Source organism: Scleropages formosus, chromosome 1 (genome assembly GCF_900964775.1).
Source record: "Scleropages formosus chromosome 1, fSclFor1.1, whole genome shotgun sequence".
NCBI classification, from domain to species: Eukaryota; Metazoa; Chordata; class Actinopteri; order Osteoglossiformes; family Osteoglossidae; genus Scleropages; species Scleropages formosus.
This window is the reverse complement of record NC_041806.1, coordinates 42,017,293-42,039,868: the sequence shown is the minus strand read 5'-3', so window position 1 is coordinate 42,039,868 and position 22,576 is coordinate 42,017,293. Positions and strand designations below refer to the sequence as shown.

General features: G+C 42.1%; 1 protein-coding gene across 5 annotated transcripts in view; it reads right to left on the bottom strand.

Moving 5' to 3' along the window:
* ankrd6b (ankyrin repeat domain 6b) overlaps positions 1-20,704 on the bottom strand; it is a 32,110-nt gene extending 11,406 nt beyond the window's left edge. For 3 of the 5 annotated variants that reach the window (XM_018743881.2, XM_018743884.2, XM_018743885.2), the window contains exons 1-2: positions 10,922-11,280; positions 681-978 (exon numbers count right to left, since the gene is read on the bottom strand). In XM_018743881.2, the coding sequence (XP_018599397.1) occupies positions 681-806 (126 nt within the window). In that variant the 5' untranslated portion in view covers positions 807-978; positions 10,922-11,280. Of the gene's footprint in view, positions 1-680; positions 979-10,921; positions 11,281-11,850; positions 11,927-20,630 lie in introns of those variants that run through there. The other 2 variants (XM_018743882.2, XM_018743883.2) reach the window with 2 other exon arrangements.
* Positions 20,705-22,576: the final 1,872 nt, after the last annotated feature.

Genomic DNA, 22,576 nt, shown 5'->3' with positions numbered 1-22,576 from the left:
AGTTAACAGTAAATCATCCGAGGAAGCCTTCCAGAAATCAATTATTTCCTTTCAATCATTTTTGTTTATATCAAACATGTCTATTACTATTGGACCATTACTGTAAGCTGTCACAGAGATTAGCCCACAGGTTTGTTAGTAATATAAAAACTAAGTTTTATCTCCTGCACTCCTATTGATATGACAAAGGTGGCATAGTGGTTAAATAGCTGGACATAAGGCATAAAGTTGATACCATTCCTAGAACCAGGCTTAGCTGCATCTTTGAGCTAGGATCTGTATATAAATGGCTTTTGTAATTCATACATAGCTATGCAAACAGAAACATACGAACTTAGAAGACAATGCTGAGTTAGCCCCTGAGTCAGTTCTTTTACCCTGAATATTTGGGGAAAAAACACTAAATTAAGGCTGTATTTTTGTTTTAAATTAATAAATCAGCACATTGAATATTTGTGTTTTAGTGGCATTTAGCTGGTTTTAACATGAAATGCTCACACACTCACCACCTGTTTATTATACAAAAAAGTACAGCTGAAGGCTAAAGCTTTCTTTTAAATACAAACATCCACCAGCCTGGCCCTATCTCAAGGACACCTGCTGGAAAAGGAACAATAGTCCACAGTAATTCAATGTGCTTTTTATTCAATGTAAAAAAAAACTCAAGGTCCCCCAATTACCTTTGTGACAGCTACTTTGGCACCCTTGTTGATGAGCTGCACCACATTGTCGGCCTGACCCTTGTGGGACGCTATAAGGAGACGTTCTGAGAGTGCGTGCACCGCCGCAGCATCCTGCTGGCTCATGAATCAAAAGGAGGTTTTGGAGGTGGGTGTGTCGAGGCGTGTTGCACCACTGGGTGGAGGCCCACTGCACTGGCTAGCTCACGTCCATTACAGTGAAGGACGAGCAGACAGTAAGGGATTGGTCAGGCAGCAGCAGGTCCCAGGTCTCCCACATTCATGTCATCCTACAGCCCTGAGAGAACAGGAAACACATGTGGTGTTAACAACGTGCCATAACAAAGCACACAGAAAAATAAATGAATGCATGAAGGTAAATCAAAAATAAATGACGATATTCAGATACTTAGATACTACACCTCAAGTCCCTGAAAAAAATGTGCAAGTTATTGACATACAGTGGGGAACATTTAGTAATCACAGCAAAACTGGTTATTACAGCAAATGTTACCATTTCAGATGGTGCAACTGAATTAGTCAAAATTTGCCAGCAAAAACAGCCAATGAACTGCAGACATACCAGGAAGGAGAGGCTGAAGGGATCTGCTGAAAAGATGGTGCCCTGTGGTGCACATAAATACTAAAAACTTTTCCAAACATGTTCACATGACCGCAGGCAAGGGAAGGTGAGCCACAGAAACAGATTGCTGCGGTTTACTCACTAACCCCTACGACCACAGGCCATATGACTCAGAGGGAAAAGGTTGTCTTTCCTGAGAGGTTCACGGCCTGTGGTGCAGCACATCCTACTTAGTTGCCCATCATCCGTCTCAGACCACCAGCCCCCGAGAACCTCACACACTAGATCTACAAGTAGTCTCAGAGTAGTTCTGCACTTATGTCAGCAAGGCTGGAAAGGCTGGAACTGGGATGCATTCAAAGTGACATGTTGAAACAAACTGAATCCTTTAAAAGGAAATCTTACATGTACACTTCACAGTTATGAGTCTACAAATTAAGTTGTTAAAGTGACTGCTGGTGCCGTAATTGCACTCCGGTTTATGTTCTGTCACAGTGTCAGATTTCAGAAACAACTTATCTTTTCAAATGTCAGTTGAGGTTTTAAGAAAGCCCAGTTAATTGACAATAGGAAAGGAAAGGAATGATACTATAAACCGTTCACACACAAAGTACTACATAATTATACTCACTTCTACAAAGTTAGTGGAGTGACAATGAAAATTCCCCAAAATCTCTGGAGGCAACTGTTCATTTTAGGCAACTGACATAAATTAAGGACACGGAAACATGAAGTAAATACAAGTCAGTGTCACCATTATACGGTTTCCAAAACCTGCAGTAATCCTGGAAGTTAATGTTATACAGACACACACAGGCTCAAACTGTTTGTCCCAAGCAGGGTCGTGGCAAACCGGAGCCCAACCCGGCAACACAGGGCACAAGGCTTGAGGAGGGGGGACATACACCCAGGACAGGACGCCAGTCCGTTGCAAGGCACCCCAAGCAGGACTCAAACCCCAGACCTACCAGAGAGCAGGACCTGGCCAAACCTGCTGCGCCACCGCACCCCCCTAATGTTATACACTGACAGTTAATGTTCATGGCTAACAAACGTATTTTCTCAAGCCGAGAACCCCTGTCCAAAAAGATCCCGGCTGTGGTATAATTACAAAGCAATTACTAAGATAAACATGCTATTTGACTTAATGCACCTCAGTACTATAATGCTTCCTTGTACTTTTTTCACAGGTGCCAATTACCTGAAGGAGATGAGTAAAGAAAACACTAGACCCCTAACAAGGGTACAGGAGCATTAAAAGCAGCTGGGACTAAAGAGATCCAGTTCATTCCAAAAGTGGGTAAAGTGCTTTAAAGAAAAGAATAAATTATAAACACTAGTAGTACCAATGCTCACCTCTAAAAGGTCAAAAAGTGTTGAAAAGAACCTCTGCAAGATAAGGTTTAGAGACTAATCTTTTCCCAAGAGCTCTCCATAAATCCTACAGCAAACCCCCAACAACTTGAAACACCACATCTTGTCACAAGTGGAATTTCTTGCTGACATAATTTACATTTCCATGTTGAAAAGGAGGGCGAATGGGAAGGGCAGGGTTGCCATAAAAAGCATGAAGGTTGCCAGGCCAAGCTAGGCCAGGGGGGTGCGGCAAGGTTCTTCTGTAGCCCACATTGCTGTTTTCTCTGTCTTTTCATTAGACGGCTGAAGGTGCAATGCGTGTGATTTCAGCTAACAGGAATAATCCATAAAAAGTTGATCTTCAATAATAACAGAAATAGACATAAATACTCAGATCCCAGGGATACTTCCTAATCCTTGCACCATCCATTAAACACAGGTTAAAGCAGGCTAAATGTTAATCACACCAAGACACTGCACATACTTTCAGTTAATACAGTTCCATGAAAAATACCATGAGCTTTGGCATCCAACACCAGGAAAACCAGAGAAAGGAACAGCAAATCCATGGGTATAAAAATCAATTTTAGTGGTTCCACATTTCCAGGCTTTCCTCTCACACATGATAAACTATATCACCATGAGCACTTATCTCCACATCCGGACGCAGGAGCAACTTCAGAGCATACTGTTTTTACGGGAAGTGAAAGTCGTACCAAACTCATCCCCTGAAGCAATTTCCTGTTACCCACCATTGTGCGGCACAGAGCCGGAAAGTAGAAGGTGTGCTCTAAACGACCTTTGGAGTCTGATCCACAGGAAGAGCTATCCTAATAACAGAGCTTAGCTTTTCATTAGACACACACCAGCTGGAATACTGCAGAAGTATGAAAATACATTTGGAGGCCGTTCAGACTAAATAAATTCAGTTTCTTGGGTTGGGGTTAGGGTCAGAACTGGATATTTCAGTCAGTGTCATAGCAATTTTCCCCTCTGACTCAAGATGGATCTGTTTATTTTGTTAAAAACAAGCTTTCAGGATCATACCACTATCAATCCAGAGAGTAAAATTTCCACCAAGTAGACATAAAAGAACACTACTGGCAAATTAAGTATTTAAAGCTTATTTATAATTCCTGGAAAATATACATATCCTTCGGGCTGAATGCAGAGGAAACTGAATGCACAACACACATCAAAACCCCTCATCTCGAAATGTACCAAAAACACAAATGACTCTTTGCAATTGTACCACCCAGTTATCATGCAGATATAGCTTTCTAGTTATTTCTTCCCAGAAGCATCTTTTTTTTAAAAAAAGGTGGTAATAATCAAATCCTGAGATAGTAAAACACAAGTACAACATTAGCTAAAGTCTTTACCACCTACAATTTGAAAATGCCACCTATTTATCCCATAGCAATTGTGGGATTAATATTATTTTTCCTTACATGTATTAGTTGCTTATGTGCTACCAGCACACAAATGTGCTCATTCATAGTTGCTACTATTTATTCATTGCCTATTCCTCTGTTACTCTTACCCTTGTTTTTTTACTTTTCTGCATTTGTGCTTCTGTAAATTAGCTGTGGCCACATTTAGGATGTGCAAGCAGATAAAACGTCAAGACCACCTTTCAGATAGCAGGTTCTGTTTCTATCCTCAGCTTATATGCTTTTCTCTGAGAATGAATCTTGCTGCACAGTGAGAAATGGAGAGAAGGATTCTATTAGGAAAAGGGGAAGAGAAAAAGGTGGAAGAGTGTAACGCGTGGGATAAAGCTCATAATTAAACCCTGTGTCTGCTTCACTCTGTAGAAAGGGGAAACAACAGTGTAAGATATACTGTAAGTCCTTACATTGGCGGTATGTTTGTACGTGCTTGTATGTAGATCACACCCCTAGTCACAATGGTTTCTTGAGTGGTCCCCATTCTAAAAAAACTTCCACTGAAGAATTACAGAATTTACATAGTGAGTACGAAAGGACAGCCAAGAACGAAAGCAGGTTGGAAGACTTTTTAAAATATATTTTAGTACATTTCACAGAAAAAGAGTTCACCAACAGTACATGGCTACTCGGAGTTTCTGCTAAAATAAGTGACATTGTAGTTAACCTATAATACACAAATTGTGGTCAAAGCACGATGGTTATGAATGAGATTAAGTGGGGGAAATTCCTTCTTGTTTGAAATTTTTGGTTTTTTACAGAATGCCCATTAGTGTCCTATTCAGAGACATACAGACACAAAGGCAGGCAGGCTTGGGCTTCTTCAGTGCAGCTAGGCAACTGGTCTTTTGTTAGGCTGTTTCCAGAACTGAGGACTCAAAGACAGGAATGGCATAGGCCCCCATGCTCAGTGGATTCCAGCTGAAGCTGTTATTTCAGAAAAACTGAAAGGCACAATAACACTGTTCCTGTCCAGCCGAGGGCCTTTTCAAGAGTAAAATACCCAAGCTTACAGAGATGACATTGTAGGACTGACCAGGCCTGCATAGGGGTGGATTTATGACTCGAAGTAGGGGGTCTAGAGACCAGACAGTCACAGTGGTAATGCTGGGTGTCCCAGCGGTCATCCTGCTCCTTGTTCTGTCTTTTTGAGGCTCTGCGCTATCTCCCTGACCTTTACGTCTCCGTCATCCCCTATGTAGTACTGCTGGGGCAGGGAATGGAATTTTTGGGGCCAAAATATCAGACCACCAATTTAGAACAGCCTTATTTAAATTAATTAAGAATTTAATTGTTTTAGGGCAATGTTTTGTATCATCACACAAATAAAAATGTGGTGCCTTGTAAAAATTTGATAAAATATACATACTACTGCCAGACTTGAACATGGCATTTTAAGTGCGCTTTTGTATTCTAGCTCACGAGTGACTTAAGGCATAAATGTAATTTTCTCCAAAATTTTTAAAAATGACCCTTACAAATAATGCCTGGTGGTGGATTCATACAGTTGTACATTCTAATACACTGCAACATATGACATTTTTCCATGACCCTATGTTTCCCAAAAAAACTCATTTGTGAGTAGATTACATCAACATAACATATTAACTTAACTTACAGGTTATCTGCTATGCAAGGGGACAAACTAAACAAGTGCACAACTCATATGACACTGTGCTTAAATTCTTTGCTCTGCCTGAAATGACCAGCACATGATTTACCAAGTCAGAATTAATAGCACAAAATTAACACAAAAAGGGCCTTTCCTATGGCAGTTGAGAGTAAATTCAGTGCTGTAAGATGTACTAAAATTCAGGTTTGCGGAGACTGTAATGTTCCATTCTACAGTGCCTGTGTGATTTAACATTTATTTTCAAGCCGACTAGACAGTTTCTGGCATCAGTTGTCTAGAAGCAGCAATAAAGATAACAGTGGTTAAGAATGTAGGCTTGTAACCAAAGGGTTTCCAACTACTGAACATAAGGTTTTGAGATAGTAAGTTGCTTTGGATAGAAATTAAACTAGAACAGGTCATTCATGTACAGTTCCAGTTTTGCTGTTAGTTGTTTGCTGATGGTAGTTTGAGCTCTGTGATGTCAGTTAGGAAAACTGCCTACCACAGGTCTGGATATCTGTCCAACAAGGGTTAACAACTGATGAGCAGATTTAGAGGCAAATACTAAACGAGTAATGGCATGCTGACAGGAAGACTGCCTGAGGTTGCACGTGTGTCCATGGATGTGAATCTCCATGGTTTAGTAACAGAAAGAAACACACAGCCTGTGTTCGAGCGGCAACGATGCTTTACCCCCCCAACTCAAAAGAAAAACTGTTAATAAACAAAATCATAAAAATCTACATTAGAAATGTTTGAAAAGCAGCTAGTTTGAGATCTGAAGTTTGATTTCATATGAAATTCTCAGTCTAAGAGATACTTAACCTGAATTCTTAAAGGAAAAATAAGATGTACAACTGTATAACTAACATTATGTAGACTCTACTAGGTCTTAATTCACTGTATTTCATTTTCTCTCTCATCATTAACACTCATCACAATCACAACACTGTCCCTTAAGAGACTCATGGGGCCTTAAATGGAATGAATGTGAAAAGGAAAAGGACCTAGTGTTACACTGGCAAAGTGTTCTCTTGTGTAAAACACCCCTCAAGGATTATAAATTATGTAAATATTTGTACTTGTGACACTTGTACGATGGCCCGGTATCCAGAAGGATCAAACATGCATTCAGACAAGCAGCTTTGCCACTACAAATGCTGTCACTGAAAAAAGATTTAACAGCCATGCTAGCACGTCAGTGATTTCACTGTAATACAAGGAGCTGTAATGTGAAATATTCTGTGGAAAAAAGACCAATTTGGTAATCCAATGCTGGCCGCCAGCACTGAAGGAGCATGCTTGTATTTTTCAGAAACGATGCAGATGTTGCAATCAGAGTTGGCACGGCTGGGAAAAGATTTTAGCGCAGTGAGAGATTGTCGCCCCTCATGGATTACTCAAACCCAACCATCTGCCTTTCTGCACACAGCTCCCTGTCGAGGAATGGCCAAAACCAGATTAAACAAAAACTTTGACCCTCTCACTAATCTCAAGATCTCATTCAGAGGTTGTTGCTTGTTCTCTCTGGGGGGTGAAACCCACGACTCTTTGATACATATGCAGGTTGGTCGGTTTCATCCCAGTTCTAATGATTTCTCCACAAGCTTCAGGGTTATCACATAGGCCTTGCTGTAATTGCATTCCTTAACAAGCTAACCAAGGCCAAACACACCAAGAAAAATTTACATTTTAGTCATTCTTTAAAAAAAAACATTCTCACCTCCACATATTTACTATTAGTAATTAAAAGACTTCAAAATAAAGATTATGATAAACCAGTGGTCAGACTTAGAACATAAGTAATTTTGGTTACATTTATCATCTTTATATGGCTTCCTCTGCTTATGCCTTAATGAGTCTACCTGGGGAGGTAAAGCAGAAAGCTGCCATCTTACACTGTAAGACTGCAACCAGCCATGATGCAGAGGCTGGTTCCTGTAGTCTGAATGAACCCACCATCTGCAAGTGCTGTTGGGTCATATGATTACATAGCTGGGTGGCTTCAGGCTGGACCCACCCTGCTTTCTGCTTCAGCAAGTATGTGGGGTGACTGATTTGTGAGCATTCAGTCAATCACTAAGTCCCTATATAATCTATGAGACAAATCACATAATTTGCTAACACATTTGTGAATCTACACTGTCCAGATCTATAGTAAAGAATATATTCAAGTGCATAAAACATTTTTAGATCAGCTGTTAAAAATTCACTGAAGATGATCTCTCTTCATTGCCCTGCAACAGTCCTGCAACTACAATGTTAATGCAGAGTAAATTGCCTCCTAATTTCTGAATTTCCAGCTGTTTCGTGAGCCACTCCATCACATAGCTCAGGGTTCTGCTCATTCCAGTAACTATAAATTCTTTGTAGGCATTGTCTTCGCTCTGTGAACAAAAAGGCTACTTATGTTTCTCAGAAAAAGGGGTTCCTGCTATTGATGTTCTCGAGAGGTCCCACTAGGAATTCCTCCTGCCTTGGCACAGCACAGACTGTTAGACATTATGTTTTTTGCTCACAGACACATTCACTTTAAGTAAGGAATTGCTTAAGGCAGGTCTTGTTTCCAAGTCTTAAGCCTTAATGGCATATTTAATGAACTCTGGCTGCTGAGGGTAGCTTGTACTGGTCCTCTGAAAACAAGACTCCAAGACTTTGTTCTGCCAGTGTTTCAAAAAGCACTGGAAAGAAAAAAAAAATAAATAAATCTTATTCTTGAACATTCTGCGCAACACATAATAATGGTAGATGTGCCCACTGAATAGAGAGAGTTGTCTATAACTAAGAGTTTGTTTCAAGGTACAGATAAACTGGATTTACAGCTCCCATGAGGTAACTGATGGTACCATCAGGCTATTTACCCTCGTGCTCAATAGATATGAATAATGACTAAAGGCCAAGTTAAAAACCTGTCACTTTTTCCAAATACAGCTCCTATTGACAGTGATCTACTTTAAAAGAGACAGCCACAAAAGTTCACTTCAAAGCAGTACGAGATTGATGGAATTGACAAACCAGCTCCTGCTGCTACTGCTACTGTTTGAAAATACAAATGAACAAAGTCTTTGGTACAAACCCCATCAGAGAAACAAAGCAGCAATCAATATTAATAGCTCTTATTACCGATTGTTAGGGGCTCCTGGGAGTCTGGAGGACATGTCTAATAGGGCTTTCACTAGACCTCCATTAAGGGCCATAATGGCCCATGAAACACCTGGTGCCCATACTGCTGTTTGTCTGACTGCTCTGCCAGTCTGTTCCCAAGGGAAGTTTGCTGATTTTTCAGAACAAGGAGTCTGTCACGCATGCAGAACACAGAGCCTATGTTGCAGTATGCCAAGAGCTCGGCCCAGAGCACAAAAGCTATGTCCACGGTGAGCATGCAGATGACACTTTTGATACACCCTTATGCGTACAATACATCTGTGGTGATTGTGATCATGACACGCACACTGCAGACACCCAAGAGCAAAAGTGTCCAAATACACTGTGACCTTGTCGCCCTGGCAAATATCTCTTTCCTGTGGCATTTTAGAGCCCACTGGGCCACAGATCCTCTATCCAGCTGGCCAAACAAAAAGAGAACATCAGCTTCTTTTTGCCTTCTGTAGCTTCCCTGCCTCCTGAGGTTAGTGCTGTGATGTGTGGAGGAAAACTAGGTCGGTTCACATCTTATCATAAAGGGAAAAAAAATCTCATTTAAACCTTTGAACCCTCACAATCATGAGTTGACTCGGGGCTGCATGTCTGCCTGTCCATGCCTTTATCCTAGCAACTGTCCACTGGGAATGCTGTGACCTAAAAAACCAGTTTCAAATTTTCTAAATCAACATCAAAAAGAAACATTAATTAGAAGGAAAAACTTAATCAAACATGCTTTGATTTTTAAAAATCATTTAGGTCCCTACAAAAAAGTGAGCATGCAGTAAATTAACTGCATAAATTAAAAACAGGAGTGTTGTCATGTCAGAATGCATGCTGTCAAAAAAATACACAAGAATGCAGCTGCATTATGTGTGTATTTTAATGCTGCAGCATTCATGCATAGATATACGTATAAGTTTTTCATCGGACTTAGTGTTAAAAGCACAGAGAGGATTTGTGTCTCATTATTTCTTCTTACCATAATAACTACACTCAACCTGTAATTGACTTTGACAAAAAGGTCCTTGCAAATTTCTTTCACAGTCCACCAAGGCTACATTACTCCTAACCCTTTGATGGTACACTTTGCGAGTTGGTCTCCCTGGAGCTGGACTTTGAGGTCTTCACAGTTTTCAGGCTCTAAGGTCTTCAGGACTTTGAGGTCTTCACAGTTTTCAGACTCACAGGTCTTCAGGACTTTGAGGTCTTCACAGTTTTCAGGCTCTAAAGTCTTCAGGACTCTGAGGTCTTCACAGTTTTCAGACTCACAGGTCTTCAGGACTTTGAGGTCTTCACAGTTTTCAAGCTCTTAGGTCTTCAGGACTTTGAGGTCTTCACAGTTTTCAGACTCACAGGTCTTCAGGACTTTGAGGTCTTCACAGTTTTCAGACTCACAGGTCTTCAGGACTTTGATGTCTTCACAGTTTTCAGACTCACAGGTCTTCAGGACTTTGAGGTCTTCAGAGTTTTCAGACTGTCAGGTCTCCAGGACTTTGAGGTCTTCACAGTTTTCAGACTCACAGGTCTTCAGAACTTAAGGTCTTCACAGTTTTCAAGTTCTTAAGCCTTCAGGACATTGAGGCTTTCATCCTAGAACCCAGAGGGGACTGTGTCCTCCTGGAGGCTGAGTTCCTCTATGGCTCACAGGCTCTGTGGTATTTCCAGCTCACCTACCTCAGAGTCCCTCATCACCACACAGTTAGTAAGCTGGTAAAGCAGTACAGCTGAAGTTGCTTTAGTTTCACTCTCACCTTGAGTTTACTTTCCAAGCCAAGTCAGCCAAACCTTTCTGTTTTGTTTTCAAGGTAAATTTACGTTTGTAAATCCACCACACCTAAAAACGGAGGAATTGTTGTTTTGAATTTGAGTCTATCAGTGCGTTTATAATTATCTCGAAATGGCAAACCTGACCAGCAAACTCCCCTGGTATCAATGATTTATTTTTGGATCCCCTGGTTCTTCCCTGGCAGAAACACCGTTAAAAACACCGATTTCACCCGTCCGACTGAGTCGCTCCAACAAGAGCTGAAATATCCAACATAAATAAAGCGCAAAAGTCGAGGTAAAGAATCATCATGTTAAACTTTGTACTTACGGATGTGGAATACTGCTGGGCAAATTCGCCAGTCGTGTGGTTTCTTCGGGTTTACGTGTTTACGGTCGCGAGAGAAAAAAGTGCCGCGCGACGTCAGGAGCTGGAGCGCGCGGTCCCGCCTGTCTGAGTGTGTGTGTGTGTGTGGGCGCGGTGGAGCGGCAGAACAGCGTCGTCGACCGTGTCGCCAGATGATGATCTGTTATGACCCTCTGTAGATGTAGAGCCCTCGGTTAGGAGCAGTTACCCCGAATCCGCGGGAAAAGCCGAGAGCCCGAAGCGCGCGCGCACCAGCAAAGGGCCAGCAGCTCGTGGTGACGAGACTGCGGGTTATCCGCTCCGGCCCGGGGGCTCCTTCGAGACACGCAGTTAGTTTTAGCGGAGCAGGGAGGAGGGGACGCGGGACGCGGACCGCGGGTTGGGGGGAGGGGGGGTGATTTGCCCCCCCTCCGGTGATTTGGGTTCGCCACCATAATAATGCTGCTTTCTGGTGCGCTGCGACAAACTAGTTCTAAGCCACAAGCTGGTGTCCCAGCACTGTCAAAACTGTGAGTTACGTGAAATGCTTTCGCGCCATTTCTGCGCCACTTTAGCTTGTACACTGCAAAGCGATCAGGTCCTTTTTTTAAATCATTCTACGCCATCATCAGCTGTGCGTGAACTCTAATAATCACTTCGCGTCAATGAATGACAACCATTTTTATCCATCGGCCATCAATAACCGCTTGTTTATGGTAAAAAAAAAAAAATGAAACCGCTTGTTTATGGTGAAAAAATGGTATGTGGAAGTAAAATATTACTATTTAATATTTTTCTCTTGACAGGTTCACGAAATCTACCATGGTATGGAAGCATAGGGCGCGACGCATCTCACACACACACACACACTCACTCACTCACTCACTACGGACAGTTCACGGTCACCAGCTCACCTGAAACATGTTTTGTCACTTAAACTTAAAGAGATGTTTCGGTCCCAGTAATCCACTGCATCGGGGATATGTTCTGGTCAAAATTTGCATATATTTATTATTATTATTATTATTATTATTATTATTATTAAAACAGTACTAGTAGTACTTGTCGCGGTAGTACTCTTTATTTTCCTGATTCCGTTTTTCCAAGACAACTTACAATCTTAGGTTAGTACAACAGGACAGAAAAGGCGGCAATAAACTAAAACGATGCGTTAGTCTTGAGTGACTTTGCTGGTAGTGAAGCGATTAGAACTTGTGCAGGAGGTGGGGCAGCGTGTCCCGGGTTTGAGTCGGCTTCTCAATGGAGAACCTCGAGGAGCCCGGGTGGGAGGGGACAGGAGCTCTGGCTGCGCTCCTCGCCTTGGGAATGTTTACATGTTCCTGCGCTTTATCGGTGTGACGGAAGCATTCTCCCCTGTAGTAGCTGCTGTTTTACCCATTCAGCGCTCCCTCAATAGTCGAGGGCTTAATCCGCTTTTTATCTCACCGAGGGCTTGTGAAACGCTTTCTAGGTGCTGGGCTGCTGCGTCAAACAAAGCAGATGCAAACGCACAAATAAAACTTCAGTAAAAATCACAAAGTATATCACTCAGTCAGTGAGGGTTTTTGACAGTACCCTTGTGTGGCTGGATTTTATCTTTTACTCAACAAAATTACACGGATTTTAAGCCTTTAACATCTCATTAAAAATGATGCTTTACAGCATTAAACAAGCGCGGATCTCTGGGGAGAGAAATACTATATTCGAGCAAAAAGAAAGTGCCAGATTTGTGCAGAAACAAGCAAGTCGGCTGGGTTGTAATTCCCAGCACAACTGAAACTGCGTCGCCATGGCAACTGCACAACTCATCCAACTTTTCCACACTCCACTTAGCGGGAGCCCTCGCCAACATATCTAACTCATTTTCTGAGGGTTTGTGCAAAAATTCAGCACAAGTTGTCTCGTTTTCAATACTTTATTTTACATTCCCTGGCGCTGAGAAATTGTTCTGAGATCTGATACAAATCTGTTATACCCTCAGCCTCAATACTGACCTTACGCTTTTACAAACCTTAACTATAGTATCTCGAGGCTTTCATTCAGGGAATGTAGATGTTTGCAGATTCTTTAGAAAATGAGAGGGCTTTCATGTGTTGGCTGTAAATGGTTAATACATAGTGGAAACCAATGCTCTGCTACAAACCAAGTACCTTTTTCAACATCTGGGGAAACTGGTGCCGTGCAGAATTATATATTTTATAATGAAATGAACTTTGCATTCTGTAAAGTACCACCCTGGGTAAGGCTCAGGAACACATCGTGCAGGGCCAAAGGGTGAGAGGACACACCCAGGGCAGGATGCCAGTCCATCGCAAGGCACCCCAAGCAGGGCTCGAACCCCAGACCCGCCACTCGGGGGGCACCGGCCAAACCTGCCACGCCACCATGCCCCCCCTCTACCCACCTGCAGTATAAGAAATTTTAGAAACAAGGGCCTTAACTTATAAACTTATGTTTATAAATGCCTTCAAGTATCATTTACTTAAACCAATTTCATGGCACCTTTAAAAATACCATTCCCTTCCATTCCATTTTTTTTTTCCACGTGTTTCTGTGTTCGCATCCTCGGCATTAAGTCAACCCCGTTCAATGTGGGCGTTGGGCTCAGCCAAGGTTGTGCCTTGATGTTGCTGTCATCATCGAAAGGGAACTCATGTTGTGTGCCTTGTGTAAATGCCTACATCACGTGCCTGCACATAAAGGAAAAAGAAGTCTGTTATAGCATTCACCTAATCGCTAGATTTACCCATGTTAGCTGAACAGATGCAGCAGTGCTGATGTGCTGGGATAATATATAGCTCCAATTGGGGCACACTACTTCTTAAAATAAACATCTCTTTAAGAGGATTTTGTGCCAGGAGAAATTATGCTTGTCAGCGGCCTGCGTAGCTCTGAATCAAACGAAATCACTGCATTTCACACATGTGAACGCTCCCCGTTGGAGCTCCACATTCGTACTCTTTGAAATCCGGAGTGTGTTCAAGTGCCCTCAGAAGTGAGAAAGACTGCAGTTAGCTGATTTAGTCGAAGTTATGCTCAGGTGGAATGAAAACACGTACGCAATATACTCCTATGTTATAGCCGGAGCATCCGTTGTGTTCTTACGCCGTGCAACTGGAAACAATAACTGTGATCAAATTTATGAACATAAAAACACATCTCTCAGAACCACTTCTCTCCTCATCTCCAAACTGCTCCATAAATTTGCATCACACCATCTGTCACCATCGTCTTCGTATTTCCTATCTGACTCTCCATTCCGTAGGCAGCAACTCAAGTAATGTGAGCCAGGAAAAAAACAGTTGTCTCAGATCATGAAACAATGTTTCAAAAATGATGCCTTTTGTGTGAATATGTGTACTTCTGTTTACCCTGGGCTGCACCCCGGGCTATGGGTTTTGGAGAAAAACATCTGTTCAGTGAATAAATGTAAAGGGTCAAATAAATGGATATTAGGTTGGCTTTATTCTGCAAGGTCTGCAAAACTTGTTACGTACAGCACTGCTGACGTCACTCACACCACCTATCCATGTTTATTTAACAGATGCTTTTCTCCAAAGCAGCATCCAATGAACTCTATGTAGTGTTATCAGCCCACACACCTTATTCACCAAGGTGTCTTACACTGCTAGATACACTACTTACACTGGATTACTCATCCATACATCAGTGGAACACACTCTCTGTCACTCACACACTAGGGGGAACGTGAACAGCATATCTTTGGACTGTGAGAGGAAACCAGAGCACCCGGAGGAAACCCACACAGACACGGGGAGAACAAGCAAACTCCACACAGGCTGAGTGGGAATCGAACCCACGTCCTCTCGCACTGTGCCCCCGTGTCGCCCAGTAGGCAAAGTCACTGAGATCTAAGGGCTGATTCTTCACTGCAATGGACATATCAGAACGGTGAGGACATGTTCTTTGTTTCGGCCCGCCTTGTCAGATGACTTCCACCTGCGGGGCAGCGCTTTCCAGTTAAAAGATGACTAATGCAAATGGCTGCCTTACCCAAATCCAGGAAACGTCCCACATCGTTGCAGGACACAGTGAGTATTATGAAAGGAGATGCCAAGCGTGTCGTGTTACAGGAACCTGTAATGTGGGGCTTCTGTGCAAAGCAGAGGAAAACAAATGTGCCCTCTTGGTGAGGCGGACGTCTACACATGCCACTTGATATGGGGGGAAAGGGAGGAAAACACTGATTACCCAGGAGGCCATAGCAGGAGGGTAGCGTTTCACACCAAGGGAGCGCGTAAAGAAAAAACGGCGCTTTTGTGTCGGTGGTGGTGGCCCGAGCGTGACTGTAATGACCCTATTTGCATCTGCATTTCGGAAATATTGACCAACGTATTGCCCAGGGCATTCTCAACAACAGGTATCGCAAAAACAACCACAGAAAACCAGTGTACTTTGCCACCTGTAGTGTTTTGGGTTGAGTTTAATATTTTTTTGGAAGCCACCCTCCATTCAAAAGAAAAACCACACTCCATGTCAGCATCAACACTTGAGTCAAGCACAGGGAGTTCAGTCTGGCAGTTTCATACAAGTCTCCTGCTGCTGTTGGGTAGTTGTGGATATCTTCTACCCACGATTAAGACTGGTTGAAAATACTGTAGTAAGTGAACAGCTTGCTTTTCGCCCTATATTCTTTAAACAAACAGACTACCTGAGGTTGCTGAACTTCGACCTCTGATCATATGTCTTTCTTGAAAATGAATGTGATGACACGGAAGCGGTTTCTTTCACAGTGGATATGACAAACGCATTTCAGTACATTTATCCCCGACAGATGTCAAAACATTTTTAAAGTGTAGCGGGATGAGAGCCGGGGAATGTGTCTGCTCAACCCACGCCCTTGGAGCTTCCCTTGGCTGGGAACTTGACACCAAGGTTGATGAGCAGAATTCTGCAAACCCTGCAGAGCATCACCACACCAGAAGGTGGCAGATTTTAAATTTGTCCCATGAGGAGAATGGGGATCACAGAAAGGTCATATCCTCACCTCACACACACTTTAGGACATGTAGCATTATTTGTGCCTCAAGATTCTTGATTACAGTTTACAAGACACACAAAGGTCAGCGCTCTAATACCGAGAGGACCTGATTGTTTCCTACTTTCCGGCAAGACTTCTGCAATTCTTCATCTCTGGCCCATTGGTGGTTCCACTTACATTTATTTATTTAACAGACACTTTTCTCCAAAGCAGCTTCCAATGAACTCTATGTAGTGTTACCAGCCCACACACCTTATTCACCATGGTGACTTACACTGGGTCACTCATTCATACATCAGTGGAACACACTCTGTCACTCACACACTATGGGGGAACCTGAACAGCATGTCTTTAGATTGTGGGAGGAAACCAGAGCACCCACAGGAAACCCACCCAGACATGGGAGAACATGCAAACTCCACACAGACTGAGTGGGGATTGAACCCACATCCTCTCACACCACCCAGGCACTGTGAGACAGCAGTGCTGCTCGCTGTGCCACCATACCACCCACTTACAAGAGCCCCAAAACAAAAAGTCCGTCGCTTCTCAGTTTTGGCTTCACTCAGATGGAATGAGCTCCCTCTCTCCCTCAGAACTGCTGAACACCTGTCAGAATCCAAGAAGGGTGTCAAAAAAAAATCTCTTTCAAACCCCCTGATAACATAACAGCGACATAAATTTGCATCAAACCATCTCCCAGGACCAACATCATACTCCCTATATGATTCAGTTCTACAAGCCACTACCTGTGTAATGTGTACCAGCTAAATGATAGTATCAGACAAAAAGTGTGCTCCAGTGCCTCTATCTAAAGCTCTTTGTCTGTTGTGACATGCACTTCTGTTTACCCTGGGCTGCAGGTCTGTTTAGAGAAAAATAAAGGCATGCACTTAATTCAGAAAATATGAATACTCAATGATATGTACCCCCCTCAAGGGTTGTTGGATGTTGCTATCAAGGCTTAACCTTTCTGTGAATACACACGTCTTCAGTATGTGAACATGGACAGCTGGAAGTAAAAACAGATGTAATATCTTGCCAGTATCCTGAGAAATGAAAAACCTTTTGGGCGGGACTGCCTTAAGACCTGCTCTTCGAAGTATAGCTCAGAGGCAAAAGTTCCCATTGCAGTGTGAGATGCTCAGAAGGTGACATCACCTGCAATGTCTCCTGTTCTCCAGTTGAAATCAACACTTCCCGATCCACGGCTCAGAACACTACAGCGCAAATTCTGTATAGATGAAAATAATCAGGGTGCAAGTGCCCAGACAGCTCTGAATACCCTTTGCAAGTCAGAAGTGTTTTTTTTACGCCTTATGTGTATAAATCAGCAATTGTCCTATTCAAACTCTCAACTGGGAACACTTTTTAGAAGTCAAGATATTGCAGTTGGCATCTTGGCATCTTATAACAGTTGTATTTCTGATCAAATGTATACTCTGCAGCGGGGTGCGGTGGCGCAGTGGGTTGGACCACGGTCCTGCTGTCCGGTGGGTCTGGGGTTCGAGTCCCGCTTGGGGTGCCTTGCGACGGACTGGCGTCCCGTCCTGGGTGTGTCCCCTCCCCCTCCGGCCTTACGCCCTGTGTTACCGGGTAGGCTCCGGTTCCCCGTGACCCTGTATGGGACAAGCGGTTCTGAAAATGTGTGTGTGTGTATACTCTGCCATTCATTCAGCTCAACTTATACTTGACAATACATTACATTAAGTCCAAATTATTTTGTGGGAAGCCAAAAACACATGAGAAATATTATTTAATGAGAATAAAAGCTAAGATTCACAGTATTAGTGAAATTATTGAAAGCCACAGATTGTAATAATGTTCTCAGGGTTGATTCTTCTGATGGAGATGATGAACTATAATGTGCCATTTTACTTTCCCCAAAAATAAAACACACAAGGCATTACAAAAACCTTTTAAAAAATATTCCTATTCAATAAATGTCAATCTAATTTGCTTGCACAGAGAACTCACTTTATTTGCATTAATATTGAAAAAGGATTTTAAGGGCAGATTATATAAACAACAACATTTCCACAAGAGCTCAGGGCACACAAAGATGTAAGACATGAAACAGGCCAGGATTCAGGGGTTCAATCTAAAAACAATTTACACCTCCTAATCCTACAAGGATCACTCAGAATTCATTCAGTGTGATGCCAAATCTCTGTTGTTTGCCTGTGGAAAGTTACTTTAACTTCTTATCTCTGTTTCATAAAGTGTGGTATGCCACTAGAAATAAATCACTTCAATACTGAAGATATTATGAATTATATTTCCTGCCAGACTAGGTGTTTTCTCCCTCAGAACTGACAAAAACAGTATTTGAAAACTGACACATGGCATGGAAAATGATACCACAAAACACTGTCTATCCTGTTGTTCTAAATATTTTTCGTTAAATGGTTATAAATCTGCTTAGGCTATTCTAAATAGGCCGTTCTTTTCATAATATATTGTCGTGTCGAAGGGCTGGATTTACTGTTCACGTGTCGAACATGCAGCAAAACTAGAGATACTGATGTAGTCTGAAGAAGTAGACAGATCTGGAAAGTTTTCAGAAAAGACCAGTAACACAAGTGACATAAATGTGAAATGCAGCAGTCCAAACTCTGGCAGCTAACAATGGCATTTTTTGCATATAGCAGATTAAAATCTTAATAGAAATTCCTTCAACGAATGACAGATACTGTGATAAAAGGCTCTTTTGTGTACCCTCAAGTGCCTTGGTTTTAAAGATGATCTCCGCGGTAAACTGTCTATAAATCTGACAGGTTTATAGACACGCTGCATAAAAGAGCACAACTTGCCACTGGAGTAAAAACAAAACACTTTATATTCACATAATAACATTTCATTGCACTTAAGTGTTGTTTCTCACAGCATCTCACACACTTCACAAGCTATATACAAAACAACATTGTGTAAAGTCGCATTTTTAAATCACTTTTGTGCATAATTGCTGCAACGGCCAGGTGCCAAATGAAAAATGTGGAAAAAAAAAAGCCAGGAAAAATGTATGTAACTTTCTTTCTTTAACTAAAATATAACCAGCTTTAGATTTTCAATGAGTGGTGGATGCAATAATTGAACCAAAGTTGAGTTTTCAAATGTTATAACCAAAACTTATCAGAGTTAAGGTTCTGAGAGTTTAAATGTTCTCCAAGTCTACAAACAAAAATATACGAAAAAAATCACATGCATTTTGAGTACAGAACAAGGAGATCAGCGAAAGACAGAAAACATATATTTATGCCCACAATGTTAGAGATGTGTATTTCTCAGTGTTCTTGTAGGTTTGCACAATAGAATTCTACCATATCAGAAAATATTTGCAGCAAGCAGTAAATTTTCACTCCTGTACAGATTTTATCCCACATTTCACAACATTTCTCCCTAAACGTGGTCACTGCAGTATTAAATTGATTAAAATTTATTATTAAATTAACTGCAAAATGTCCAATGAAAAAAGCCCAGGAAAAATATCTTTTTCATTCTCCTTTAGCATCAACTACAGGCAAATATGTAAACATAACAATGTATCTGTATGGAAGCATCCCTACTGGGGGCTTCAATCACAGACTGTGTATCATGTAATTTAGCAGATGAGCCTAATCACAGCATTAAGAGGATGAATTCCGGGTAGATTTTTATAGTGACAAACGAGTCCCCAAGTATGTAAGTGAATGTAGTACAGAACTTACTGATTTTATTTTAAATCAATATATTTCATGGGCGGCACAGCGAGGAGCGCTGCTGTCTTACAATGCCTGTGTGGTGTGAGAGGACATGGGTTCGAGCCCTGCTCAGTCTGGGTGGAGTTTGCATGTTCTGTCGCTGTGGATCCCCTCTGGGTGCTCTGGTTTCCACCCACACTCCAAAGACATGCAGTTGAGGTTCACCCCTAGTGTGTGAGTGACAGAGAGAGAGAGAGAGAGAGTGTGTGTGTGTTCCACTGGTGTATGGATGAGTGACCCAGTGTAAGTAGTGTATCTAGCAGTGTAAGTCACCACGGTGAATAAGGTGTGTGGGCTCATGACACTACATAGAGTTCATTGGAGGTGGCTTTGGAGAAAACTGTGTCTGCTAAATAAATAAATGCAATTTTATATTTTTGACAGAATCGTGAACTTTTCAAACCCACGTGCTCCGTATCTCCAAAGAACTGAGAATGAAATGAACCCAGTTGTGGTTACAATGTAAACTAAAAGACCCTCATCTGGGCAGTTTTCTCACGACACCGTGTCTGTACGCAACAGATGAAATGTGTGTTCCTAAGATCAGCTCATCCTACTGAAAGAAAGAAAAAGCCATAACTCATAGAGCAGTGCTTAGCGATGCTTCCTTTGAATCCGAAGGTTGCTGGTTTTAATCTCATCTACCGCGTACCACCCTTTAGCAACGAATTTTTACCCTATCGTTCCAGTAAAATTACCCAGCTATATATTTAAAATGGGAAAATAATTGCAGGTAGCTCTGTATTATAAGTCGCTTGTTGGGAGAAAAGCGTCCGATAAACGAATAAATAAATCCAGACTAATAAATAATCGGCGGGTGTCAGTCATGCAAATTAAATTTTAATAAAACTACGTAGGTATGTGAAAAGCCAAATTATTTTCACCGAGTGTAAGTACACATAAAGCCCGAGTAATTCCGCCTCAGAAGGGTGGAGAAAGCCGAAAGACTTACCTTGAGGAGCAGAGCTGTGCCATGACATGACAGGAGATGCGATGAGGCACCGCGGACAGAAAGAAACGCGCTCGCCTTTCAGCCCGAACAACAGCGCGAGTTCGACGGGCGTCCAGAAGCGCTCGTTCGCTGCCGCTCGCTCCTGTTATACAGCGCCATCTGGTGGTACCAATGCGTCAAAGCTCATTTTTAACCTATTATCGAATTAAACTGAAGGGCAGGTAATAAGTTGTAAGTGGTGTATCTAGCAGTGTAAGTCACCTGGGTGAATAAGGCGTGGGCTGACAACACTACATAGTGTTCACTGGAAGTCGATTTGGAGAAAAACGTCTGCTAAATGAAGGTAAATAATACAAGGTGGCACAGCGAGTGGCGCTGCTGCCTCACAGTAGTGCGAGAGGATGTGGGTTCGATCTCCGCTCCGTCTGTGTGGAGTTTGCGTGTTCTCCCCGTGTCTGTGTGGGTTTCCTCTGGGTGCTCTGGTTTCCTCACACAGTCCAAAAACATGCTGTTCGGGTTCCTCGGAGTGTGCGTTCCACTGATGTATGGATGAGTGACCCAGTGCAAGTAGTGTATCTAGCACTGTAAGACACCTTGGTGAATAAGGTGTGTCGGCTGATAACACTATATAGAGTTCATTGGAAGTCACTTTGGAGAAAAGTGTCTGCTAAATATGTAACTGCAGCTTATGCTTTTCACTAACACAATTAACACTGTCTGACTACTTACACTGCTTCACCCATTTTTTACAGCAAGGTGGTTTTACTAGGGCAATCCAGGGTAACTCCCTTGCTCAAGAGAGCTTGAACCTACAACCTTTGTGTCTCAAAGCAGCAGTTTTAACTACTACACCATCTAACCAGCCCAGCCTCTGCAACCATTTGTCCCAAGCAGGGGTTGCAGAGAGCCGGAGCCTAACCCGGCAGCACAGGGCGCAAGGCCGAAGGAAGACACACCATGGAGGGGATGCTAGTCTGCCATAAGTCATCCCAAGCAGGGCTTGAACCCCAGACCTGCCACACATCGGGCAAACACGCCATGCCACGCCACCTACTGTCCTCTTAGTATTAGCTGTTACTGTGACAGTGTGTAAAAGGTAAAGCAAAAATAATAAACTTAGGTTTTCATAACAATGTCTAATGTAGGAACCTGTTGACTTCTCATGAAGTAAGAAATGCACAAATCCATGTGTAATAAATGATAAAACACAGTACATGCAGAGGATGCTGATTTGAACTCGGTGGATATTGTTGACGTGTCTGGCCCAGGACCTGAAAAATTGAACCAGATCTGAACATCAAATCAAATCAAATCAAGCTTTATTGTCACATCACCGTCAACATAACATGTAGAGAAGAGTGAAAATCTTTAGTGCAGCTCCAGAAAATGCAGTGTTAAGAGTATAACATAAGTTACGCTATACAACATAAGTATACACTTTATGCAATCTCTATATATAGTAAAACAATAAAACAATACAATACGTGGGGGGTTGCTCAAACATAGTGTGATTCCAGTTTGAATTGGCCACAGTCATGTGGTAAAATGACCTTCATAGTAAAGTGAAGTAAATTTGCATTCACTATATTGTTGGTAAGAGTGCATATTGATGTTAACCGATCTATATAATGTGTTGTATTATTTACCAAATTAAAAGAATGACTTAGATAATATGATTTTTTTCCACAAAACAACAGGTCTTGTCTCAGGTGAGGATAGCAACAATGTTCCAGATTAGGTCACGATCAGAGTGAAATGCAAGGCACAAATACCTAGCAAACACTCAAAATTTGAAGTAGAAAAGGGAAAAAAACTGTTAAATAAGATTTGGAGATCATCTTAAAAGTAAGTAGAGCAAAACAAAAAGTGATTGTAAGGCCTGATTATAGTAAAATGGCCAGCTAGTTTTTCAGAGGAATATTTGCGATGGCGGGTGGGGCGTGGCA